The 23,377-nt window shown below is 41.8% G+C and overlaps 1 protein-coding gene across 1 annotated transcript in view; it reads right to left on the reverse strand.

Moving 5' to 3' along the window:
* The window catches only part of LOC126991123 (doublecortin domain-containing protein 2-like), a 45,111-nt gene that overhangs the window by 17,292 nt on the left and 4,442 nt on the right, over window positions 1-23,377 (reverse strand). Inside the window, exons 3-4 of the mRNA XM_050849875.1 lie at window positions 18,091-18,378; window positions 13,820-13,956 (exon numbers count right to left, since the gene is read on the reverse strand). Coding sequence (XP_050705832.1) covers window positions 13,820-13,956; window positions 18,091-18,258 — 305 coding nt within the window. The 5' untranslated portion in view covers window positions 18,259-18,378. The remainder of the gene's footprint in view (window positions 1-13,819; window positions 13,957-18,090; window positions 18,379-23,377) is intronic.

Here is a 23,377-nt window from a genome sequence, read left to right on the forward strand (position 1 = left end):
GGAGAAAGGGGAGATATAGGGCAGTATGTATAATGTTATAAGGAAGTATAGATGAAATGAGAGAGACGTTAAAGAACAGAGAAATTACATATAGGATGAGGATGGAAGGCTGGAAGGTATAAGAGAGAGAAAGTTTAAGTTGAGAAAGGGGAGATATAGGGCAGTATGTATAATGTTATAAGGAAGTATAGATGAAATGAGAGAGACGTTAAAGAACAGAGAAATTACATATAGGATGAGGATGGAAGGCTAGAAGGTATAAGAGAGAGAAAGTTTAAGTTGAGAAAGGGGAGATATAGGATAATATGCATAATGAAATAAGGAATTAGCAATGAAATGAGAAAGTCGTTAAGGAGCATAGAATTTACATATAAGATGAGGATGGAAGGCTGGAAGGTATCAGAGAGAGAAACTTTAAATTGAGCATGTAAAAGGTTGAAGAGGACAATAAGAAGACAGAAATCAATATAAGGAAAATAATAGTGAGCTAGAAAGAGAGATAATAAAGAGATTAATTAATAGAGTATAGATTGGAGGTATTGCAAAGGAAAGAGGAGAGGATGGACAAGGTAACGAGAATTGAAATATGCTACCTGTAAGTCAGAGCAGGGCTGTGGTATATTGATGTACATAAATGAGATGAAAATGAGATAGGTTAACATACAGAGGAAAACAATACACTGGAAAGAGCAGAATAAGAGAGATAGGATAACGCAGAGAATTATAACAGGAAGCGGAGAAGGAATGATTCAGCAGAGAGGGATTGGCTAGCTCGGGTCATATAAGGGACGTGACGTGAATTGCAAAGAAAGAGGAGGGTTTTTAAGGGTAGACTCAATGGACCGTCTGTGTGTGTGAAAGAAAATGGGAACTGAACGCCGGGTGAATGGGAGCGTTCAATGGCGCGCCCCACTTCTTTTAAAAACTACTCATTCTTTCTCTTGTTTCTTTACATCGCCATTCACTCCACGCTTTCCCTCATTCGCCCTTTCAGTCCACATAACGATTCTTGACCGTATGGATGTTTGCGGTGCCCTCAGTCCCAATATGCAAATGCTCACTCTCTCTCTCTCTCTCTCTCTCTCTCTCTCTCTCTCTCTCTCTCTCGCACACACACACACACACACACAGTTGTTCTCGTATGCTCAAGGCAGGATTGTTCATGTGTACATGCAGGCCAATTATCATTAAGCGCGGGTACACACACACACACACACACACACACACACACACACATACAGACAACGTATATCATATATTTAAGAAGGCGTAAAATAGTTATTGGGACAACATTAATGTGTGTGTGTGTATGTGTGTGTGTGTGTAATAATAATAATAATAATAATAATAAACGGTTTATTTCATGAAGTGTGTGTGAGTGTGTTTGTGTGTGTGTGAGTGTGTGTGAGTGTGTGTGTGTGTGTGTGTGTGTGTGTGTGTGTGTGTGTGTGTGTGTGTGTGTGTGTGTGTGTGTGTGTGTGTGTGTGTGTGTGTGTGTGTGTGTGTGTGTGTGTGTGTGTGTGTGTGTGTGTGTGTGTGGTGTGTGTGTGGTGTGTGTGTGTGTGTGTGTGTGTGTGTGTGTGAGTGTGTGAGTGTGTGTGTGTGTGTGTGTGTGTGTCCAGAAACAAATGAACAAACCGGCTGTGCCCAACAACATGATGCAAATTAAACCACAGCCAAAAACTCAATTCCCCGCTTCTCTCTCTCTCTCTCTCTCTCTCTCTCTCTCTCTCTCTCTCTCTCTCTCTCTCTCTCTCTCTCTCTCTCTCTCTCTCGACCAACCAAGCACGTAGTTACATTTACATCCTATTCCGCTCAGCCAATTTCTACTTTCAACTCAAGAACCCTCAATTTTCACTCTTCCGTTCATAGGACTTAAACCTCAAAGTCCTCTAACATCCCTTCCTAATATAGTCGGTCTTGAGGGGAGTGAGTGAGTGGTATGGCGGATACATCAACGCTAACTTATTCTCCCTTCTACTCTCCTTGTACAACTTCTATAGAGAGGTTCTTCTGGGAGAGAGAGAGAGAGAGAGAGAGAGAGAGAGAGAGAGAGAGAGAGAGAGAGAGAGAGAGAGAGAGAGAGAGAGAGAGAGAGAGAGAGAGAGAGAGAGAGAGAGAGAGAGAGAGAGAGTAGTTGCTTTGTATTCTATTATCGTTCTTTATCTACGGCTCTCTCGTCCGGGGCAAGGAAATTGGATTAGATATATGGGATTGGGTCTTCCTCTTGATACTCTTTGTCTTCGCTCCCACACTCCTCGACATCTCTAGTAAGCGTGTCAAGGTCGGAAGGGAGCTAAACGGCGTAGTCAGTGAGTTGGTTGGTTGGCCTGAGTGACGGGAGAAGTAGAAGTAGAGCGCTGCCTTGGGTCCTTGGATTGATCGGACTTACTCGTGACAACCTTGTCGATATTGATGTGGTTATTTTATTTACGCGCTATCTTTTTGCGTGGTAAAGAATTCAGTGGTGTTTTTTTATATTATATTGCCGAAATGAGTAGAGTTTACTTGTGTCTCTCCCTTATAATCCGTGTATTGTGTGTGTGTGTGTGTGTGTGTGTGTGTGTGTGTGTGTGTAGGGGAGTGTGTGTGTGTGTGTGTGTGTGTGTGTGTGTGAGAGAGAGAGAGAGAGAGAGAGAGAGAGAGAGAGAGAGAGAGAGAGAGAGAGAGAGTAATAATAATAATAATAATAATAAACTTTATTTCCACTAAAAAGTGGTTATTCTAAACATCTAAATATACATGGTAGGTTATACATATAAATATACATGGTGTATTATACATCTAAATATACATGATAGAATATACAGAAGGCAGTAAAGTAGATAATACATTCATGCAGAGGTCAACAGCTTCTTTTTAAGAATTGATTTTAATGTGGTCAGATTATGAGAGTCTTTTATTTCATTCGGTAGTTGGTTCCATAATTTAGGACCTAATACATGAAAGGCTCTTGCACCTGTCGGTGTTGGTTCTCGGGACGTAGAGATTGTTTTGTTGTCTTGTTGTTGAGTCAGTCATATAGTTAACAGTTGGGAGAGAGAGGATGTGGTCTGGGTAATCCTTTATTTTCTGCTTAAACACTTTTGTGATGAGGTTAAAGGTGATTAGGTCTTTGATTTTAAGCCATTGTAAATCTTTAAATAATGGAGTGACATGATCGTATTTCCTGGCTTTCCCATCTGCCACTTTTATCGCGAAGTTTTGTAGTTTTTGCACTTTGTTTATTAAAGTTGAGTTTGTTGTCCCCCATATTGTGATGCCGTATTTTATGATGCTTAATACCAAAGTCTGGATAACCATTAAGCGTGTTTCTTTGTTGAAGAGATCTTTGTGTCTGTTAATGAAATTTAAGGTTCCCATTGTTTTCCTAGTCATTTCATTTATGTGTCTGTCGAAGGTCATGTGTGAATCCAGATGAAAGCCAAGGTTCTTAACATGGAGGAGGGGTTGTATAACGCCATCGGCACATCTGATGGTGGTGTTGTTAGGTATGTGTGCCAGGAGTTGGCGTGTGCCTAGGAAGATACATTGTGTCTTACTGATGTTTAGCTGAAGGCCGTTCTGTAGAAAATAGGTTCTTATTTGTTTCAAAGTGATCTCAGTTTTATTAATTAAAGTATTTATTTCGTTGATATTACCGCTGTGGAGGAACTGTGTGTCGTCAGCGTATTGTACTAGAAGGCAGTTATTGATATAGGTAGATATGTCATTTACATGGATATTGAATAATGTTGGGCCTAGTATTGAGCCTTGGGGGACTCCAAAGGCTACTGATTTCTTGGATGAGACGATGTCTTTGATGCGGACTGACTGTGACCTGTCATCGAGGTAATTGTCAAACCAGTAGGTGTCAACATTAATCTGTTGAAGTTTTCGGAGTAAGATGGTGTGGCTGACACTGTCGAAGGCTTTAGAAAGGTCGCAGAGTGTTAAAAGTGATATTTGTTTGTTGTCTATATTATCATAAATTTTATTGGTAATGACTTGCAGCGCTGTCTCTGTAGAGAGTTTTGGTCTAAAGCCGTGTTGGGTTGGAGATAGAAGTTTGTTACGTTCCAGGAATGACATTAATTGATTGGCAACTACCTTTTCTAATATTTTTGAAAAAATTGGAAGTAGAGAGATGGGACGATAATTTCCTATTTCGTCTGGGTTACCGTTTTTATATAGTGGGGTGACAACAGCATTTTTCCAGGAGGCAGGAAAAATGCCTGTGACGATTGAGGTATTTATGATGGTTGTGAGGTAGAAGATGATAACTATAAGTGAGTCTTTGATAAACCTTAGGGAAATGTTATCACAACCAAACGATTTAGTATTTTGAAGCTGTTTTACAGTTAAGATGATTGTGTTTTGGTCTACTGGCTGAGGTCTGAAAAACGCGAGATTAGTGGGGGTAGAGGGCGCGACCGGGATGTTAGGAGCTTCGTTAAGGTGATTACGGTTTTCGACTGTTAATGATTCTTGAGTTGATTCGTATGTGGTTAGGCCGACGTTCGCAAAGAAGTTATTAAAATCTTCAGCTTTTTCACTTATGTTCTCAAGGGGCGGGTGGGTCGTGCTCTGTGTTTTACTAGGAATAATAGTTTTTAATGTGTTCCAAGTTGCAGCTGTGTTATTTTTGCAGGTATGTAGTTCTTGGTGGTAGTAATTTTTCTTTGAAGTGGTTATTAGACGTTTGACGTTTTTCTTTATTTCTTTATAGTTTTGCTGTATAATCACGTTATATCTGTGATTTTTTAATATCCTTTGAGCTTTCTTGCGTTCTGCTAATGCCTCTTTAATTTCATCATTGATCCAAGGTGCGGGGGGTCGGTGAAGAACGATATTAGATATCGGAGCGCTTCTGTCGAGACTGGTAGTAATGACAGATGTTAGTATAGACACTTGTTTATCGACATCGTCAGTGCGTAATATTTCATTTAGTGTGGAGGTTTCCTCTAGGATATGGGAGCATAGAAGGTCGCTGTTATATTTTCTTAGGTCACGTTTAGTTACGGTGATGGGTTGGCGCTTGGGTTTAAGGATGTTGACAGAGGCGCCTATAAGCTCATGGTCTGCGACCGTGCAAGGGATTACGTAGGAATGAGTGATAAGATCTGGCTTGTTAGTGATGATCACGTCTAGGAGGGTTGCAGAAGTGGGTGTCACTCGTGTGGGTGTGTTTATAATTTGTGAGCTTATTGTTGGCTATTATACTTGATAGTTTACTGTTGGGTAGGAGGAGGTTGTCTTTGAGAGAGAGAGTGTGTGTGTGTGTTTATGGCAATTGTATTTAATTCTACGTTAGTGCGTTTGTTGGTCACTTAGCTCTCGATATAATTGTTCAGTTGCTTGCTCGTTCAGGTTTGTTAATTCTTTCAGTCGCAGTCAGATATTTAGTTGGACGATCGGCTAGTTACTTTGTATGTGGGGGGGAGGGGTCCTTGTGTGTGTGTGTGTGTGTGTGTGTGTGTGTGTGTGTGTGTGTGTGTGTGTGTGTGTGTGGGAAACCGTCCTGCAGGTGCAAAAGCAAACTACGCACATACATATTTATTATTTAATTATTGGCTCATCCCCCGGAAAGCTCATACGCCATTTTACTTGAACCTCCAAAAATATTTCCTGCGAATCTCGTGTTTTTAAAGGGCCGCTCTGACAGGCTTATCGCGGCCCCCTTCCGGCGAGAACTAAATTTGTTGGCCGAAAAAATAAACAAATACGTAAATTTTCTCTTTCGTTACATAAAAGTTTCTGAATATATGGCTTCGTTTTGGTATTAATTATGCAACATTACGATGGTCCGGGAGAGAGAGAGAGAGAGAGAGAAACAAACAAACCAAGCGAGAAAGAAACAAAGAATGAGAGAAAGAAAGAAAGAAAAAAGAAAGAGAGGGAGATAATGGATAGAAAAAAGATAGAAAGATTGGAATGATAGGAAACACAGAAACAAAAAACAGAGAATGAAAAAGAAAGAAACAAACAAAGAAAGAAAGAAAATAAAAGAAAAAGCGAGAGAGAGAGAGAGAGAGAGAGAGAGAGAGAGAGAGAGAGAGGCAAGAAATGATATGATTGGTAGATATATTCCATCGGGCTCAGTCAATCACGCTTGCCTCGGAGGGAAGGAAAAGAATATTGGCTGTTCTTCTTTTTTCCCTTAGCCATCGAGTTTTCATCATTTATTATATTGCAGTAGTAGTAGTACTAATAGTAGTAGTAGTAGCAGTAGTAGTAGTAGTAGTAGTAGTAGTTGTAGTAATAGTAGTAGGAAGAGGAGTAGTATTGTTGTTGGTGGTGATGGTGGTATTACTAGTAGTAGTAGTAGTAGTAGTAGTAGTAGTACTAGGAGAAGGAGGAGGAGGAGGAGAAGGAGAAGGAGAAGAAGTAGCTATCGTAGAGAAGTCCTTTACAATAGTTCTTTTTACATCGATATTTCACGTAAATCAGATTTTTTTCATTCATTTATTATCAAGACCACGAGCAAAAAGAAGATTTATTGGAAAAGGAGAAACGTGGAGTTGGCTTTATCTTAATTAATGAACTTGAGCTCCGTTTTTTTTATCCTTTCACTTATATATGTATATTTTTTACATCCCTGGAGCCACTTAGGGACGTGGATGATTAGAGAGTAGAAAAAGAGCAGGCAAAATAATAAGAGAAAAAGAATGAGACAGAAAAGATATAGTGGAGATTATATTGACCTTCATACTAAAAAAGGTCACCAAATTGTCTCTCTTTTCTTTGTCTGTTTGGGTGTCTGTCTGTTTGTCTCTCTGTCTGCCTATCTGCCTGTCTGCCTGTCTGTTTGTGTGTTTGCAAGCTTATCTATCCGTATCTATCTCTTTTTCTGGTCCTGTGTATTTTTCTGTCTATCTTTATGTCTGTTTGTGTGTATGTATGTTTCTCTCTCAATCTCTCTTTCAAACTCCTTTTTTCCCGTCAAATTACTAAACTTTATTCAAATATTTTTAATGCCACTTTTGCCAATACTTTCCCTCCTATTCAGCCTCCTCTCCTTCCCCTTCGTTTGCTCCTTTCATGTGTCTCTTTGCCTCCTCCTCCTCCTTTCCCGCCTACTCACTCGCTGCCTTGCTTTTTTTATTCTAGTCCATATCTCCCTTCATTTCCTCCCTCTCCTCTACTGCATTCCTTCCCTCTTCCTCTCCTTCTATTCCTCCTTTCTTTCCTCTCCCCCTCCCTCCTTTCCTCATTTCTTCCCTCTTCATTTCCTGCCTCTCCCCTCCATTCCTTTCCTCCCTCTCCCATCCCTCCTTTGCCTCCCTTCCCTCCCTCCCTCTCCCATCCCTCCTTTGCCTCCCTTCCCTCCCTCCCTCCCGCCTGTCGCCACGTCTGCCCCGTTGCTCAGATACACACTAAACATTTCTACTCCTGGTCATTAAATTTTCATCCGCTGGCCAAGGTGAGCGAGCTATTGTGGGTCTCTCTCTCTCTCTCTCTCTCTCTCTCTCTCTCTCTCTCTCTCTCTCTCTCTCTCTCTCTCTCTCTCTCTCTCTCTCTCTCTCTCTCTCTCTCTCTCTCTCTCCTCTCTCTCTCTCTCTCTCCTCTCTCTCTCTCTCTCTCTCTCTCTCTCTCTCTCTCTCTCTCTCTCTCTCTCTCTCTCTCTCTCTCTCTCTCTCTCTCTCTCTCTCTCTCTCTCTCTCTCTCTCTCTCTCTCTCTCTCTCATCAATGTTTAGTAGTCCTTGGAATGCTTTATATAACTCCAACACCTAATATTTACTCTCCACATTAACTCACTCTTCCCCCTTTTTATTTTTCCTTCTCCTTTTCCTCTTCCTCTCCTTCCCTTCTTCTTTATCCCTTTTATCCTCTTCCTCCCTTCGTTCAGCCCCAGCGTAATGGCACAGCCGCCCCTCCAAAAGGCTGGATTAGTTCCCGTTATTTTTCCCATTACGTGAACGGCCCAAATTCTTCTCGTGTTTCTCGTTCTTCCCACAAAGCTATACAGGAGGAGGAATGGAGGAGGAGGTGGAGGGGGAAAAGGAGGAGGAGGAGGAGGAGGGAATGAGAGCAGAGATTGGAAAGGTATTGGATGCTGAAGGAGGCTGCAGAAGGGGAAGGAGATGAAATAGATGAGATCAGGAATTATCGGCAGAAATAAGGCTTAATATATACAATAGATCCTCAGATTATATAGTAGTCTGATATTTTTTTTAACGTATGTATTTAGTAGTAGAAGTGTGGTTGACCTTTGACCTTTTTGACCCGTTTTTCGAGGCGTGATGTGTTGGTTTTGTAGATTCTTCATAAATTTACGACTTTTTACGATTTTTACTTTTTTTTTACGACCGAGTTTGTAAAATGTCGAATTAACTCTATATTAAACGAACACTTCTAACTCATTCCGTCTCAAAATTGGAATTGTTAAGTCAGACTATCCACAGAACTTTATACAAACTAATACGATGTTTAAAGTAACTGGCGTAAGTTTTAAAAGTCTCCTCTACTCTTCTTCCTCCTTCTAAAAGTCAGCCACCCTCCCCCCTACCCACCCACACACAAACATCACCACCACTAACAAAAACAACCCGCCCCCACACCCACTCACATACATCCCCCTCGCATCAATTATTAACTCCTCCCTCGCCCCCTTCCTCCCTCCCTCCCTCACTCACTCTCCTCCATCCAATCCACGTCCATGATGCAATAAACCTCTCATCCGACCTTTTCCCGAAGTCCCCCCTGCTGACCGACCATTCAGTTCACACAAAGTCCTCGGATTGTTTCGTTTATTCCCCGTGACCTCCCTTCCCCCGCACAACTGTTGCTATTTTTTTTACAGCAAAGGAGACAGCACAAAGGCACAAAAAAAAGGAAACAACAATAAAAAAGCCCGCTATTCGCTGCTCCTGTAAATACTCCGAAGAGGTGGCCGAGAGAGCAGTCAATTACGGGTTTTATTGCTAGTATTTTTCAGCGTACAAATGTTACTGAGAATGCTTTGCCTATATTTTTATTTTTTTTTCTGCTTTTAGAATGATTCACTTGCAAGATTTTCGGGTTTATCTTTTAGAAACGAAAAATTATTAGCCAAAGAGACAAAAGTCCATTTTCATAACCTGGTAGCAGCGACAGGCCAAATTTGTGCCATGATATAAACCCCCCGAAATAGATGATATATAATCTGATCACAAACGCATTGATATATATTATGAAATGGTTTGTGTGAGGGGTGATTCTTCTCTTTTTTCTCGCTTGGAGGGACCATTAAGAAACATGATCCCCGCTGCTATTAACCCACTTAAGCCTGACTCTCAATACCACTATTTTCTAAGGCCACAGAGACGATTAACCGGGTTTTTATAAGTGTTTCTCACGTTCATGATGCAGCAGTCGTGTAAAACTATCACTGGGATCACAAAACAGGCCATGAAAACCCCGGCAACTTCTACGACAGGCTTTTCAATGAGGCAAACGGAGGTGCCAGTACGTTAAGAAATACAAGACTCAAAAACATCATCTGCTTTTACTAAAATAATACTCTATTCTTCCTCCATCGCCGTAATTTAAATATTTCAGCACCTTTCGTTGAAGCGTAAAAATTCATCTCTTTGAGCCCCCCTCTCGCTTGGTCACAGGGGACGAAGAGGCCTTGCGAGGGAGCTGATCACCCCGCCGGCCCTTTGTACAGAGTTAGCGAGGGAGGATAAAGTTTGGGGCTGTCAAAGGAAGCGGGAAGAATGCGGGAGGAAAACCGAACCGGGCGAGACGGGGAGGTGACGTTGAGGAGGGCGATGACGTCTTAAAACCCCTTCTTCCCATTCTTCTGTGGCTTAAGGTTAGGTTAGGTTAGGTTAGGTTAGGTTGACGGGGGGAGGTAGCGCTGAGAGGGGCGATAAAGTCTTAAAACCCCTTCCTCCTCTTCTTCTGCGGCTCGAGACGGGGTATGTAGCTCTTAGGGGGGCGGTGAAGTCTTAAAACCCCTTCTTCCCTTTCTTCTGCGGCTCGAGACGGGGTATGTAGCTCTGAGGGGGGCGGTGAAGTCTTAAAACCCCTTCTTCCCCTTCTTCTTTGGCTCGAGACGGGGGAGGTAGCGCTGAGATTGCAATGAAGACTTAAAACTCCTCCCCCTTCGTCTTCTGTGGCTTGGTAACGCGCTTCAAGGTGACTGTGTGCGGGCAAGGTGCTGGATAGTTAGAAAGGCGTGGCCATGTATTGGAAAGCTATTAAGACGCGGGAAAAGTCTTGTTTGAAGTTATAGTGTTGCGGCGTGTGTTTGGGTCGCGGTGTAAATATTTTTAGTAAGGCTTTGAACTCTTTCGCGATAAAGAGTTTTTGGAGGAACATTATAAAAGCGACGCCGAGAAGCAGTTCATGTTTATGCCTCGCTAAGACTGACGAAATACACTTTTATATTGTCAAACCTTTTCCTCAGTAAGTGATTTTCTTGCATATATGAACTTTTTTTTCTTAGTTCGACTTGGAATATTTAAAACAACACTAAAGCAGCAGGGAGATACAGACCATTGAGAACAGTATGTCATATTTTTGTTCATTATTGTGCTTTCTTAAATATATCAGTGGTTTGATTTGCATTTTGAAGTCCTTTATTTCTCATACTTTCCTAAATATCTTCGCGGGTTAATCTGCATTCTGTTCTTTTTCTTACGCTTTCTTTAATATCTTCGTAGTTTTACTTGCATTTTGATTTCTTGATTTCTCACACTTTCTAAAACATCTTCGTAACTATGTTTCTTCCTATCCTCTTTCCTTCCTCCTTTCCTCTTTCCCTCCCTCCCTCCCATTCTCTCCTATCCCAAGCTCACCTCCGTCAAGTCTTCCCTCCTACAATCTTCTCCTTTCCTGTTTCCCTCTCACTCTCTCCTTCCCACTCTGATTCATTTTTTTCTCTCTCTCTCACTTTTAAAGCCCGGGCATGGAAGCAACAGCGAGGAGCGCCCACAGAAGCATACTTATTTTCTGCTTCAGTGGACGTGTATCTCAGACTTGGTGGCTATTACACGGAGTCTGGAGTTGGAGTTCCCTAGAGTTTTCCACGCCATCCTTATTCCCCCATTGCTACCTTCGTCATTTCCTCTCCTCCCTTTTTTCCTTTTTTTCTCTTTTTTTATTTCTTTCCCTTCATTTGCTTTCTTATTTTCTGTATCTGTTACTTCTTTCGTTAGTTTTTTTCTCTAGTTCCTCCATTCGCTCTTCCTGTCCATTTTTCCCTCAGTCATCCATCCTTCCTGCTTCCCTTTTTATGTCTTTTCTCTCTTCCTTCATTCTGTCTATTCATTTGCTTCTTGTTCTCTGTTTCAGTTCCGCTTTTTGTTCTGTTTTTCTCTCTCGTTCTTTCATTCTTTCTTCCTCTATTTCCCCCTCATTCATCCCTTCCTCCTGCTCTCCCTTTCATGTATTCCCCCTCTTCCTTCATTCTTTCTCTTCATCTGCTTCATTTCCTTCGTTTGTTCCTCTTGTTCTATTTTCCTTTATTTCCACACATGCCTTTCCCTTTTCTCGTTTTCTTCTTTTGTGCTTCACTTCCTTCTTCTATTCTGTTTCCTTCTCTGTTCCTCTGTTTCTTTATTTTCTGTGCGTTCTTTTCCTCACCTCGTATCTCTGTTTCAATATTTATTCGTCTCTCTTAATCTTTCCTTCCGTCGTCTATTCCCTGCGTCCCCTGTTCCCTTACAAGCTTCCTCTACTTCCTTTTATCTTTTACTTTGGTTGTTTCCTTTTCCTTACTTATTTTTATGCTGTTTTTTACTCTATCCTTCCTTGTTATAGCTTCTTATGGCAGTATAATCTTCCCTACCTTGCTAAATCCTCCTCTCATCCTGTTCCCTTCTTCCTACTTCTCCTCCTTTCAATAATCTCTCACTTTCCTCCCCTTTCTCTTTCCTGTACACTTTCCATCACAAAATTCCTTCGTTCCAATCTTGCGTCAAGCCTCCCACACTCTTCTATTATGCTTCTCCCTACCCCTTTTCCTTCCTCCTATCCTGTTTCCTTTCCTCTTTCCCATTCTCTCCCATCCCAAGCTCCCCTCAGTCAAGTCTTCCCTCCAACACTCTTCTTATTATGCTTCTTCCTATCCTAATTCCTTCCTTCCCTGTTTCCCTCCCTCCCTCCTTTCCATTATCTCCTATCCCGCGGGCTTACACAGGACGCGCGGTTATCAATAAAGTCGATAACAGAGTCTTGGAGGGCCGAGCCACTTAACGTACAGAGCCATTTCTTATGCCTCGATTCTCGTAATAGATTTAATATTAAGCGATTCTTCGGTAAATCGGATTGGGGGAATTTCGAGGATTGTGTAGTTGATTTTGTGTGGATTCTGAATTCAACTTGTTATTAAAGTCTGAATGTGGAGGTTATTTTTGTTACTTTTTTATTATTGTTGTTGTTGATATTATTATTATTAAGAGTAGTGGTAGTAGTAGTAGTAGTAGTAGTAGTAGTGGTAGTAGTGGTAATGGTAGTAATGGTAGTGGTAGTAGTAGTAGTAATAGTAGTAGTAGTAGTAGTAGTAGTAGTAGTAGTGGTAGTAGTAGTAGTAGTCGTAGTAATAGTAGTAGTAGTAATAGTAGTAGTAAAATCCAATCCCGCGGTCCATAAGTGAACCGATTTAGGCCGCAAACGGTGGAGAAGAATCTATAAAATAGTAAGATTTTCAGCTCAATACCTTTCTCACGCAGCCATTCCTTTCCTTCTCCTCTTCATCCACCACCCCCCCCCCCCCCCCCCTCTCTCTCTCTCTCTCTCTCTCTCTCTCTCTCTCTCTCTCTCTCTCTCTCTCTCTCTCTCTCTCTCTCTCTCTCTCTCTCTCTCTCTCTCTCTCTCTCTCTCTCTCTCTCTCTCTCTCTCTCTCTCTCTCTCTCTCTCTCTCTCTCTCTCTCTCTCTCTCTCTCTCTCTCTCTCTCTCTCTCTCTCTCTCTCTCTCTCTCTCTCTCTCTCTCTCTCTCTCTCTCTCTCTCTCTCTCTCTCTCTCTCTCTCTCTCTCTCTCTCTCTCTCTCTCTCTCTCTCTCTCTCTCTCTCTCTCTCTCTCTCTCTCTCTCTCTCTCACTTTTAAATGCTATCCTCCATTAAAATAAAAGTAAGAAGCATATTTTTGGTTCTGTAATCGTTTTAGAAGTAAAAGATTGTTGTTGTTTTTTCTCGGTAATTACGAGGTCATTTATATAACGATGCTTATGCTGCGTTGAACAGGTAACTTTCCAGCCGTGAACCAACTAACTAATGATGCCGTAGTTTTATTTTGTAATTGTGTAGCACTTTTGTTTGGTATGGTTCATTTTTATTTTATTTTGACAGGAAAAAGATGAGTTTGTGAAGTTTTAAGTCGACTTATATTACTTTATGATTATTGATTTTACTACTACTACTACTACTACTACTACTACTACTACTGTTGCTACTACTACTACTACTACTACTACTACTACTACTCCTACTGCTACCACTACCACTGTTACTACTACTACTACTACTATTACCACTACCACTACCTCTACCATCATTACTACTACTACTACTACTACTTCTACTATTACTACTGCTGCTGCTACTACCACCACTAGAGGAAACTTAACGAGAGACATAACTGGGACATAAACAAACCATTGCACACATACAAACAAACAAATAAACACGCACACATACAAACAAACAAATAAACACGCACACATACCTTTTCCTTCCTCCCTTACACCTACACACACAAACATCGTCTAAACACCTCACCACACATTCCCCCACACACTCTCCATTCCCCCATAACATCCACACATCCTCTCTCTTCCCCACTCCCACACTCACACAAACACACACCTTCTCCCCTTCCACACACAAGCAAACCTTCACCCAACACTCACCCGCCGGGGATATGGATGAAGCCCTTGACACCAGCAGCCACGTACGATCCCTGAGGGTTGATGGCTTCGAGAGTGTTGACTTTGGTACCAGTGTTAGGGGTGTGAATGCTCCTTACCGCACCCCAGACCGCGTCCACCTGCGAGAGAGAGAGAGAGAGAAAGAGGGAGAGGGGGAAGGAGAGGTAGAGGGAATGGTAGAAGAAAAGGAAGGAGAAAGAGGAAGAGAAAAAAGGAGGAGAAAAAAAAGGTTGTTGTATTAGAGGAGGAGAAGGAAGGAAAGGGATGAGAAAAGGGAGAATTAGAGGGAGAATGAGAGAGAGAGAGAGAGAGAGAGAGAGAGAGAGAGAGAGAGAGAGAGAGAGAGAGAGAACAAAGAAAGTTTATGTTATTCTTATTTTCTTGCATATTTTTCACCGTTGCGTGTCTCAGAGTATTCAATATATATATTTAAAGTAGCATGAATTTTACGCAGTTTGAAATGTTATTGTTGGTTGTTATTGTGGTTTATGTTGTTTTTATTGTTGCGCCGCTGTTGTTGTATTTCTTGTTGTAGTTTTGATGTACTTTAATCATCTATTGGTTTGTATTCATAGTCTTGTTTTTCTTTGTGTTTTTGTTGTTACTTGTGTTGTTGTTTATGTCGTTTGTGTTGTTTTTGTTGTCTGCACTGTTTTGTTGTCTTTCTATTTTCGTTTATTTGTGTTTTTATTGTTTATTTTTATGCTGCTGTTCATATTTCTATAGCGGTAAAGAACGTTAAAACATTTTCCGGCGCTCCAAACAAACTCCCCTTCCCTTCATTTTAATTTCTGACCCTCGGCGAGACATGTCCATTTTTTACACTGTCAGATATTTTCGCGTCCTGTCATAACACAACAGGCTCAAAACACACACACACACACACACACACACACACACACACACACACACACACACACACACACACACACACATACACACACACACACACACACACACACAAACTACTCATAACTGTCCAAATTATCTAAAAAAAAAAAAAGGCCCCCTATTAAGTAAAATACATGAAATTAACGTTGTTTTCGTGTAATTTCCATTTAATTTATCATTCTCTATCTATTTAACCATCCGTCTATTTATCTGTCTATCTCCTTGTCTAGTTCCTCCAGTCCGTTTCTTTCCTTCCCTCTTTCTCTTCCCAGCTTTACTCTCTTCCCCCTCTTTCATTCCCTCACTCTCTATCAATACTTCAATCTATCTATCTATCTGTCTGTCTATCTGTCTTTGTATCTACCTTCATCTAATTCCTTCAGTCTCTCTTCGTTTTCTCTTTCTCTTCCAAGCATTACTTTCTTCCCCCTCTTTCATTTCCTCACCTTTTATCAATCCATGTATATTTCTATCTATCTCTCTCCACAAATATTGATTTAAGTTCCGAATACAACATAGATGGCTACAGACTCTTCAACAAAGATCGTGTAAACCGTAGAGGCGGTGGCGTCGCCCTTTATGTCAAAAGCTATTTGCAACCCACTGACAAAACACCGGGAAACAGTAACGTTGAACATTTGTGCGTGCGAGTAAACATTGCAAAAGTCAACTTAAATATATCTGTCACCTACAGACCTCCCGGGCAATCACTCGATGACGACCTTGAAATGTACAGCGTCTTAAGGCAGTCACTTAATAACAGCGACTCACAGATATTAGGAGACTTTAACCTCCCCCATATCGACTGGGCGACACTGTCAGGTACAGAAGGCGAGTCACATAGAATGATCGAATTTCTAGAAGAAAATTATCTAAGCCAAATGGTTTCTGAGCCAACTCGACAAAATAATATACTCGACCTTGTTATAACAACCCAAGATAACCTAGTCAGTAGTGTCACGGTAGGAGAACACCTCGGTTCTTGCGATCATAAATTAGTGCGCGTCGACATTAAAGCTCAATCATCAGTGACTGAAAATAAAGTAAAGGTGCCCAATTTCAAAAGAGCTAACTTCGTAGAAATCCGACAAAAACTAACAGAAATACAACTATCAGATGACGGCAACGTAGAGGAAGCCTGGCTAAGCCTTAAAATTTACTTACTCACTCAGCAGAACACATTCGTCCCCTTGTGCGAGAAGCGAATTAACACTAATAAAAGCCCACCGTGGTTTAATAGCGAAATTAAACAATCAGTCAATGAGAGAAAATTGTTTTACAGGTTAAAGAAAGAACAAAGCACGCCCGAAAACATTAGACTTTATAATGATGCCAGGCGACGAGTAAAAAGACTAGTAGGTCAGGCAAAGCGTAGATACGAAGAAAATATTGCAGCCAACTGTAAAAATAATCCGAAATCTTTCTTCAGTTACATAAACAACAGAAAGGCTATCAAAAGTGGTATTGGACCTTTAACAAACAGCGACGGAGCACTAGTGACTGACAGCCAACACATTGCAAACCTCTTAAACAATTACTTTTCCTCGGTGTTTAATACTAACAGTCTTCCTCTCGCTACCACCAACACCAGTACTATTGTAAATCTCGAGCATGCATTGCCTAATTTTGAAATAACAACCGATGAAGTCCTTAAAGCTCTTCATTCACTTAAAACAAATAAAAGTCCTGGACCTGACAAAGTATATCCAACTCTGCTGAAAGAAACAAAGAGCGAAATACTCTCCTCCCTCACAACCGTATTCAATATGTCCTTGCGACAAGGCATCGTCCCTTCAGATTGGAAAAAGGCTAACGTGACACCGATTTTCAAGAAAGGAGACAAATATGTTCCAGGTTATTACAGGCCCATTAGTCTAACTTCGGTTGTAGGTAAGCTACTTGAGGGCATAATTAGAGACAAAATTGTGAATTACCTTGAAAGCCACTCATTGATTGGGGACTCACAACATGGCTTCCGGAACAAAAGATCCTGCCTATCAAACCTATTAACCTTTTATAACGACCTCTTCACTGTTTATGACGTAACCAAATCACTGGACGTAGTCTATCTTGATTTCCAGAAAGCGTTTGATAAGGTCCCGCATCATAAATTACTTTACAAATTAAAGCAAATAGGTATTGACGGTCAAGTAAACCAATGGATCGCGAATTGGTTGAGCAACAGACAACAAAGAGTAGTGATCGACGGATTTAACTCAGAGTGGGCGCCTGTCACTAGTGGCGTCCCTCAGGGCTCGGTCCTTGGCCCAGTGCTCTTCATTATTTACATCAACGACGTGGATGTTGGACTCAATAACCGCATTAGTAAATTTGCAGACGACACAAAGATTGGCAACTCGGTTCTCACTGACGAAGACAGGCAAAGCCTCCAAGAGGATTTGCACAAAATTTCAGCTTGGTCGGATAGATGGGAGATGCCCTTTAACGTAGACAAGTGCCAGGTCCTTCAAGTTGGAACGAGGAATAAGAAGTTCGAATACGAAATGCGCGGCGTTAAACTCAAAAGCGTTCAATGCGTCAAAGACTTGGGGGTCAAAATCGCGTCAAACCTCAAATTCTCACAGCAATGCATCGATGCAGCAAATAAAGCGAACAGAATGTTGGGCTTCATTAAAAGAAACTTTGTATTCAAGAATAAAGATGTAATACTCCCGCTCTACAACAGTTTAGTCAGACCCCACTTGGAATATGCGGTACAGTTTGGTCTCCCCACCATGCAAAGGATATTGCTAAATTAGAAGGTGTTCAGCGTCGGGCAACGAAAATGATCCCTTCCTTGCGCAACAAATCCTACGAAGAAAGGCTTTCTACCCTTAACATGTTCTCTCTTGAGAAACGTCGCCTCCGAGGAAAACTGATCGAATGTTTTAAAATACTTAATGGTTTCACGAATGTAGACAGATCAACATTGTTTATGATCGATGACACTTTGCGCACGAGGAACAATGGCGTAAAACTCAGATGTAGACAAGTAAATTCAGACTGCACCAAATTTTTCTTCACCAACGTTGTAGTGCGAGAATGGAATAAGCTTCCACCATCAGTGGTCCAGTGTAACACGATTGACTCCTTCAAAAATAAGCTCGACCGTCACTTCCTTCAACTTAATATCAACTAGAGTAGAAATGCAACGTTTTGGAGTCTTCTGATTAATGTAAAATCACTTAGGTTTAAGGACAGACCACCAAGTCTGGACCATGGGGTCTGTGTGGTCTGATTTTCTATGTAAATCTATGTAAATCTCCTCATCTAATTCCCTCAGTCGCTCTTTCATACCCTCTCTCTCTCTCTTGCTTCCTAGCCTTACTGCCTTTCCCCCTCCTTTCCACACCAACACGTACCTTCTCAGTGGCATCAGCAAGCAGGTCATTCACGCTCTTGATGTAGCGCGGGTTGACGGTAAAGGGAGCTCCCGGGTAGAACTTGTCACCACTCCTGTACAGCACGATACGCTTCCCCCGCGGCAGGTTCAAATGACGGGCCGTGGCGGGCAGTCCTTCGCGTGCCATAGCAGCTTCTCCTTGCGTGTGTCCTTTGAGGTTAATTAACGTACTGCTTCTATGGCTTGTTGTGATGTAGTTGGTGGCAGTGGCGGTGGTGCTGGTGGGTGGGAGGTGGCGGAACGCAGTCTGTGGAAGATAAGGGTAGTATTGGTAGAAGTAGTAGTAGTGGTAGTGGTAGTAGTAGTAGTAGTAGTAGTAGTAGTAGTAGCAGTAGTAGTAGTAGTGAGAGTAGTAGTAGTAGTAGTAGTAGTAGTAGTGGTATAAATATAGTATAGTATTGTAGTAGTAATAGTATTTATTTATTTTTTTTTTTTTTACGTCGTTGCCTGTTGCGCCGGTAGGCATCTTCCTGGTGGGGCCTGATGGTCGGCCCAAGGCTTCTTCCAGGTGGGGCCTGATGGTCGGCCCAGCCCGTTCTGGCGCAGGCGAGTGTTTATAGTGGCATCATCTTGCATTGGCTCATGCTGCCCCCCGGAACTCGTTCTTGATTCGCTTGGACGGCTTCCTCTAGAGTCCGGGTTGATGGGTGGTCTTCAGGACAGCATGTGGGTAGTTTTAAGCCACTCGGCGGTGACTGAAAAATCCGAGTGGTAGCGTGGGGATTCGAACCCGCGTCGTCCATCACGCGGTGAATGTGGGCCCAGTACGCTACCACTTCGGCCACCGCCTACCCAAAAGTAGTAGTAGTAGTAGTAGTAGTAGTAGTAGTAGTAGGAGGAGGAGGAGGAGGAGGAGGAGAAGGAGGAAGAGAGGGAGGAGGAGGAGGGGGAAGGGGAAGGGGAGTAAGAGGAGGGGGAGGAGGAGGAGGAGGAGTAGGAGGAGGAGGAGGAGGAGGACTGGCTGAATTTCTATCTGCCTCTCATGTAGGCTGTCTGTTAATCACACATGCTCTCGTGCTGCGTGTTCTTATACTGGTGCCGCAGCACATTGGTGGTGCAAAACAGAAATTTAGTTGACATTGTTATACACATAATATTTACATTTAGCTTCACAAAGTCTCAGTAAATATCCTGCCACATTTTGCACTAGCGGACCAATCAACTGGTTTGTCGTTAAGATTTCCACCAGATTTCACAAACTTTCCATTAACTACGAGACAACAGTATGTTACTGGCAAGGCGTTAACTTTTTTTTTTCTTTTAGAAGCAGTGACGCGGTAAACTCTACGGGCACAGCTAACCAGATTTACAATAATCAACGGCCCCGCTGATGGACACGGCGTGCCCGGGGCGTCAGCACATGGGATGACCCTTGCTCATTCACATAGTTTCGCTCCTCAGTGGCTCCCGCAGCTTCTCATTATAAGGTGAAATGCTTTATTTTAACAATGATTTAAAATCTTGCGGAAATGGCAATTATATGTCTGTTGTATAAACATTTCAGAGCTCCTCTTTCAGTTATACTCGTAATTACTTCAATATTTTTTTACTCTATTTTTACAAATATGAGAGTTATGCCATCACTGCTGACCCTAAGGGTGTGGACCATAGATGTCTGTCTTGTATATGAGTTGAGCTAAGACAAATAATATATAAATATGTAACATGAGAACATGTGTAATGACAAACAACCTCCTCTCTATCCAATCGGGAGAGGCCTGACAAGGGCAGCCTAGACGCGAGAGAAACACTTCGTTCGTACAGACTATAGTAGTAATGGTTGTTGTAGGGGTACGAGTAGTGGGTAATAGTATCAGAAGTAGTAGCACAAATATTATTAATTTTATTATTATCATTATTATTATTATTATTATTATTATTATTATTATTATTATTATGATTATTATTATTATTATCATCATTATTTTTATTACAATTACTGTTATAATTTTTTTCTTATTATCATCATGGCAATGTTTTCTTCCAGGCTGTTTAGTAAGATGTCTTAATAATCTGCCTCTCAGAAATGTGAAATTGCTCTGGCTATTTTCATTCTCATTTTTGCTTCTTTTTTATTGTGTATATTTACTGTGCGTATGTGTGTGTGTGTGTGTGTGTGTGTGTGTGTGTGTGTGTGATTGTATTTGTGTTTGTGATTTCCGTAACACACACACACACACACACACACACACACACACACACACACACACACACACACACACTTTTAATTTTAACCTTACACCTTTGTCAAATATAAGCAACACAAAATTTTCCCTCCTCCTTCCTTCCTAAGCAGTTTTATCAATTATCATCAGCATTTTTCTTGCGTGTCCTGTTTCACTCTTCGTATTTCGTTCGTCCCCTTCGCCTGGCTCATTATTAATTAAGAACTTCCTAATACCCTCTTATAACTTTTTGTCAACTTACTGGCGAGGTGGAGAAAATGGGAGGAAATATCTCTCTCTCTCTCTCTCTCTCTCTCTCTCTCTCTCTCTCTCTCTCTCTCTCTCTCTCTCTCTCTCTCTCTCTCTCTCTCTCTCTCTCTCTCTCTCTCTCTCTCTCTCTCTCTCTCTCTCTCTCTCTCTCTCTCTCTCTCTCTCTCTCTCTCTCTCTCTCTCTCTCTCTCTCTCTCTCTCTCTCTCTCTCTCTCTCTCTCTCTCTCTCTCTCTCTCTCTCTCTCTCTCTCTCTCTCTCTCTCTCTCTCTCTCTCTCTCTCTCTCTCTCTCTCTCTCTCTCTCTCTTATTGTAACCTCTTTTATTCTTCTGTAACCTTATTTTCTTTTTCCTTTTTCTTCTTTTCTCCTTCGTCACCATTTCCTTTTCCCTCTCTCTCTCTCCCCTTTTATTCTTCATTCCTTTCTCTCTTCTCTTCTCCTTTGTTACCACCTACTAAGCAACGTATCTCCCTCCCTTTCCTCGCACATTATGGCGCTATTAACGAAATTTGCACTGCCTTTTAGAATGAAGCATTAAGACTGTAAGAGTGAGGGAGAGGAGGAGGAGGAAGAAGGAAGGAAGGAAGGAGGGAAAGGATGGAAGGAAGGAGGGGAGGCATGAAGGAAAGTGCTAGGAAGGGAAAAAGTGAATTAAGGACGAGTTGAAGGGAGAGAAGTAGGTTAGGTTAAAGGAGGAAGGAATTATAGATGAAAGGAAGGAAGGTAGAAAGGAAGGATGGCAGAAAGGTAAAAGGCAGGTGATAGATGGTTGAAGGAAGCATTGAAGGAAGGAAGGAAGGAAAGAAGGGCAGATGAGGAAACGAAATTAGGGAAGAAGTGAAATCAGATAGAAACGGGGAATAAACGATAGAAGAAAGCGAAGGCCAAAAAAGGAAAAAGGAATGAAAACAAAAATGAAAGAAAAAGAAAGGAAAGAAAGAAAGATGGACAGAGAAAAGTGGGGAAGATAAAAATGAAAGATAATCAAGAAAGAAAGAAAGAAAGAAAGAAGCAAATAAATAAAGAAAGAAAGAAAGAGAGCAGGAAGGAAAAAAAAGGAAGCCAGGAAGAAAGGAATTAATGAAGAAAGGAAGGACATATGAAGGAAAGGAGGAAGGAAGGATGGAGAGAAGGAAGGAAAATGGTAATGAAGGAGAGAAGGAAGAGAGGAAAGAGAGAAGAAAGGAGAGAAGGAAGGAAGGTAGGAGGGAAGGAAAGAAGGAAGGCGAGAAGGAAGGAATGAAAGAGAGAGGGAAGGAGGTTGTGAAAGAAGGACAGATGAAGGAAAGAAGGAAGGAATAATGGAGAGAAGGAAGGAAGATTATAATGAAGGAGGGAAGTAAGACAGGAAAGAGAGAAGGAAGGAGAGAAAGAAGTAAGGTAGGAGGGAAGGAGAGAAGGAAAGAAGGAAGGAATAATGGAGAGAAGGAAGGAAGATTATAATGAAGGAGAGAAGGATGACAGGAAAGAGAGAAGGAAGGAGAGAAGGAAGGAAGGTTGGAGGGAAGGAGAGAAGGAAAGAAGGAAGGAATAATGGAGAGAAGGAAGGAAGATTATAATGAAGGAGGGAAGTAAGACAGGAAAGAGAGAAGGAAGGAGAGAAGGAAGGAAGGTTGGAGGGAAGGAGAGAAGGAAAGAAGGAAGGAATAATGTAGAGAAGGAAGGAAGATTATAATGAAGGAGAGAAGGAAGGAAGGTTGGAGGGAAGGAGAGAAGGAAAGAAGGAAGGAATAATGGAGAGAAGGAAGGAAGATTATAATGAAGGAGAGAAGGAAGACAGGAAGAAGAAGGAAGGAGAGAGAAGGAAGGAAGGTTGGAGGGAAGGAGAGAAGGAAAGAAGGAAGGAATAATGTAGAGAAGGAAGGAAGATTATAATGAAGGAGAGAAGGATGACAGGAAAGAGAGAAGGAAGGAAGGTTGGAGGGAAGGAGAGAAGGAAAGAAGGAAGGAATAATGGAGAGAAGGAAGGAAGATTATAATGAAGGAGAGAAGGAAGACAGGAAAGAGAGAAGGAAGGAGAGAAAGAAGGAAGGTTGGAGGGAAGGAGAGAAGGAAAGAAGGAAGGAATAACGGAGAGAAGGAAGGAAGATTATAATGAAGGAGAGAAGGAAGACAGGAAAGAGAGAAGGAAGGAGAGAAAGAAGTAAGGTAGGAGGGAAGGAGAGAAGGAAAGAAGGAAGGAATAATGGAGAGAAGGAAGGAAGATTATAATGAAGGAGAGAAGGATGACAGGAAAGAGAGAAGGAAGGAGAGAAAGAAGGAAGGCAGGAGGGAAGGAGAGAAGGAAGGTAGGAAGGAAGAAGGAAGGAAGGTAGGAAGGAAGGAGAGAAGGAAGGAAGGTAGGAAGGAAAGAGAGAAGAAAGGAAGGTAGGAAGGAAGGAGAGAAGGAAGTAAGGTAGGAGGGAAGGAGAGAAGGAAGGAAGGTAGGAGGGAAGGAGAGAAGGAAGGAAGGTAGGAGGGAAGAAGAGAAGGAAGGAAGGTAGGAAGGAAAGAGAGAAGAAAGGAAGGTAGGAAGGAAGGAGAGAAGGAAGGAAGGTAGGAGGGAAGGATGGGGATAAGGAGAGAGGGAAGACGAGAAGGAAGGAAGGACAGAGAGAGGGAAGGAGGTTGTGAGTGATTGGAAGGATGGTCGCTGCACTTGAACTCACAATAACTTAAGAGGATAGAAATTTAATGTTCTCCGTTTCTCTCTTCCTCCTCCTCCTCCTCCTCCTCCTCTCCATCTTTCTCTCATCCACCTTCTTCTTTGCCCAACTTTCTCTTCCCCATTCATCTCATCATACTTCCTCCTCTCCTTGAACGCATTGCCCA

This window comes from Eriocheir sinensis, unplaced genomic scaffold, assembly GCF_024679095.1.
Source record: "Eriocheir sinensis breed Jianghai 21 unplaced genomic scaffold, ASM2467909v1 Scaffold243, whole genome shotgun sequence".
In the NCBI taxonomy this organism is placed as follows: domain Eukaryota; kingdom Metazoa; phylum Arthropoda; class Malacostraca; order Decapoda; family Varunidae; genus Eriocheir; species Eriocheir sinensis.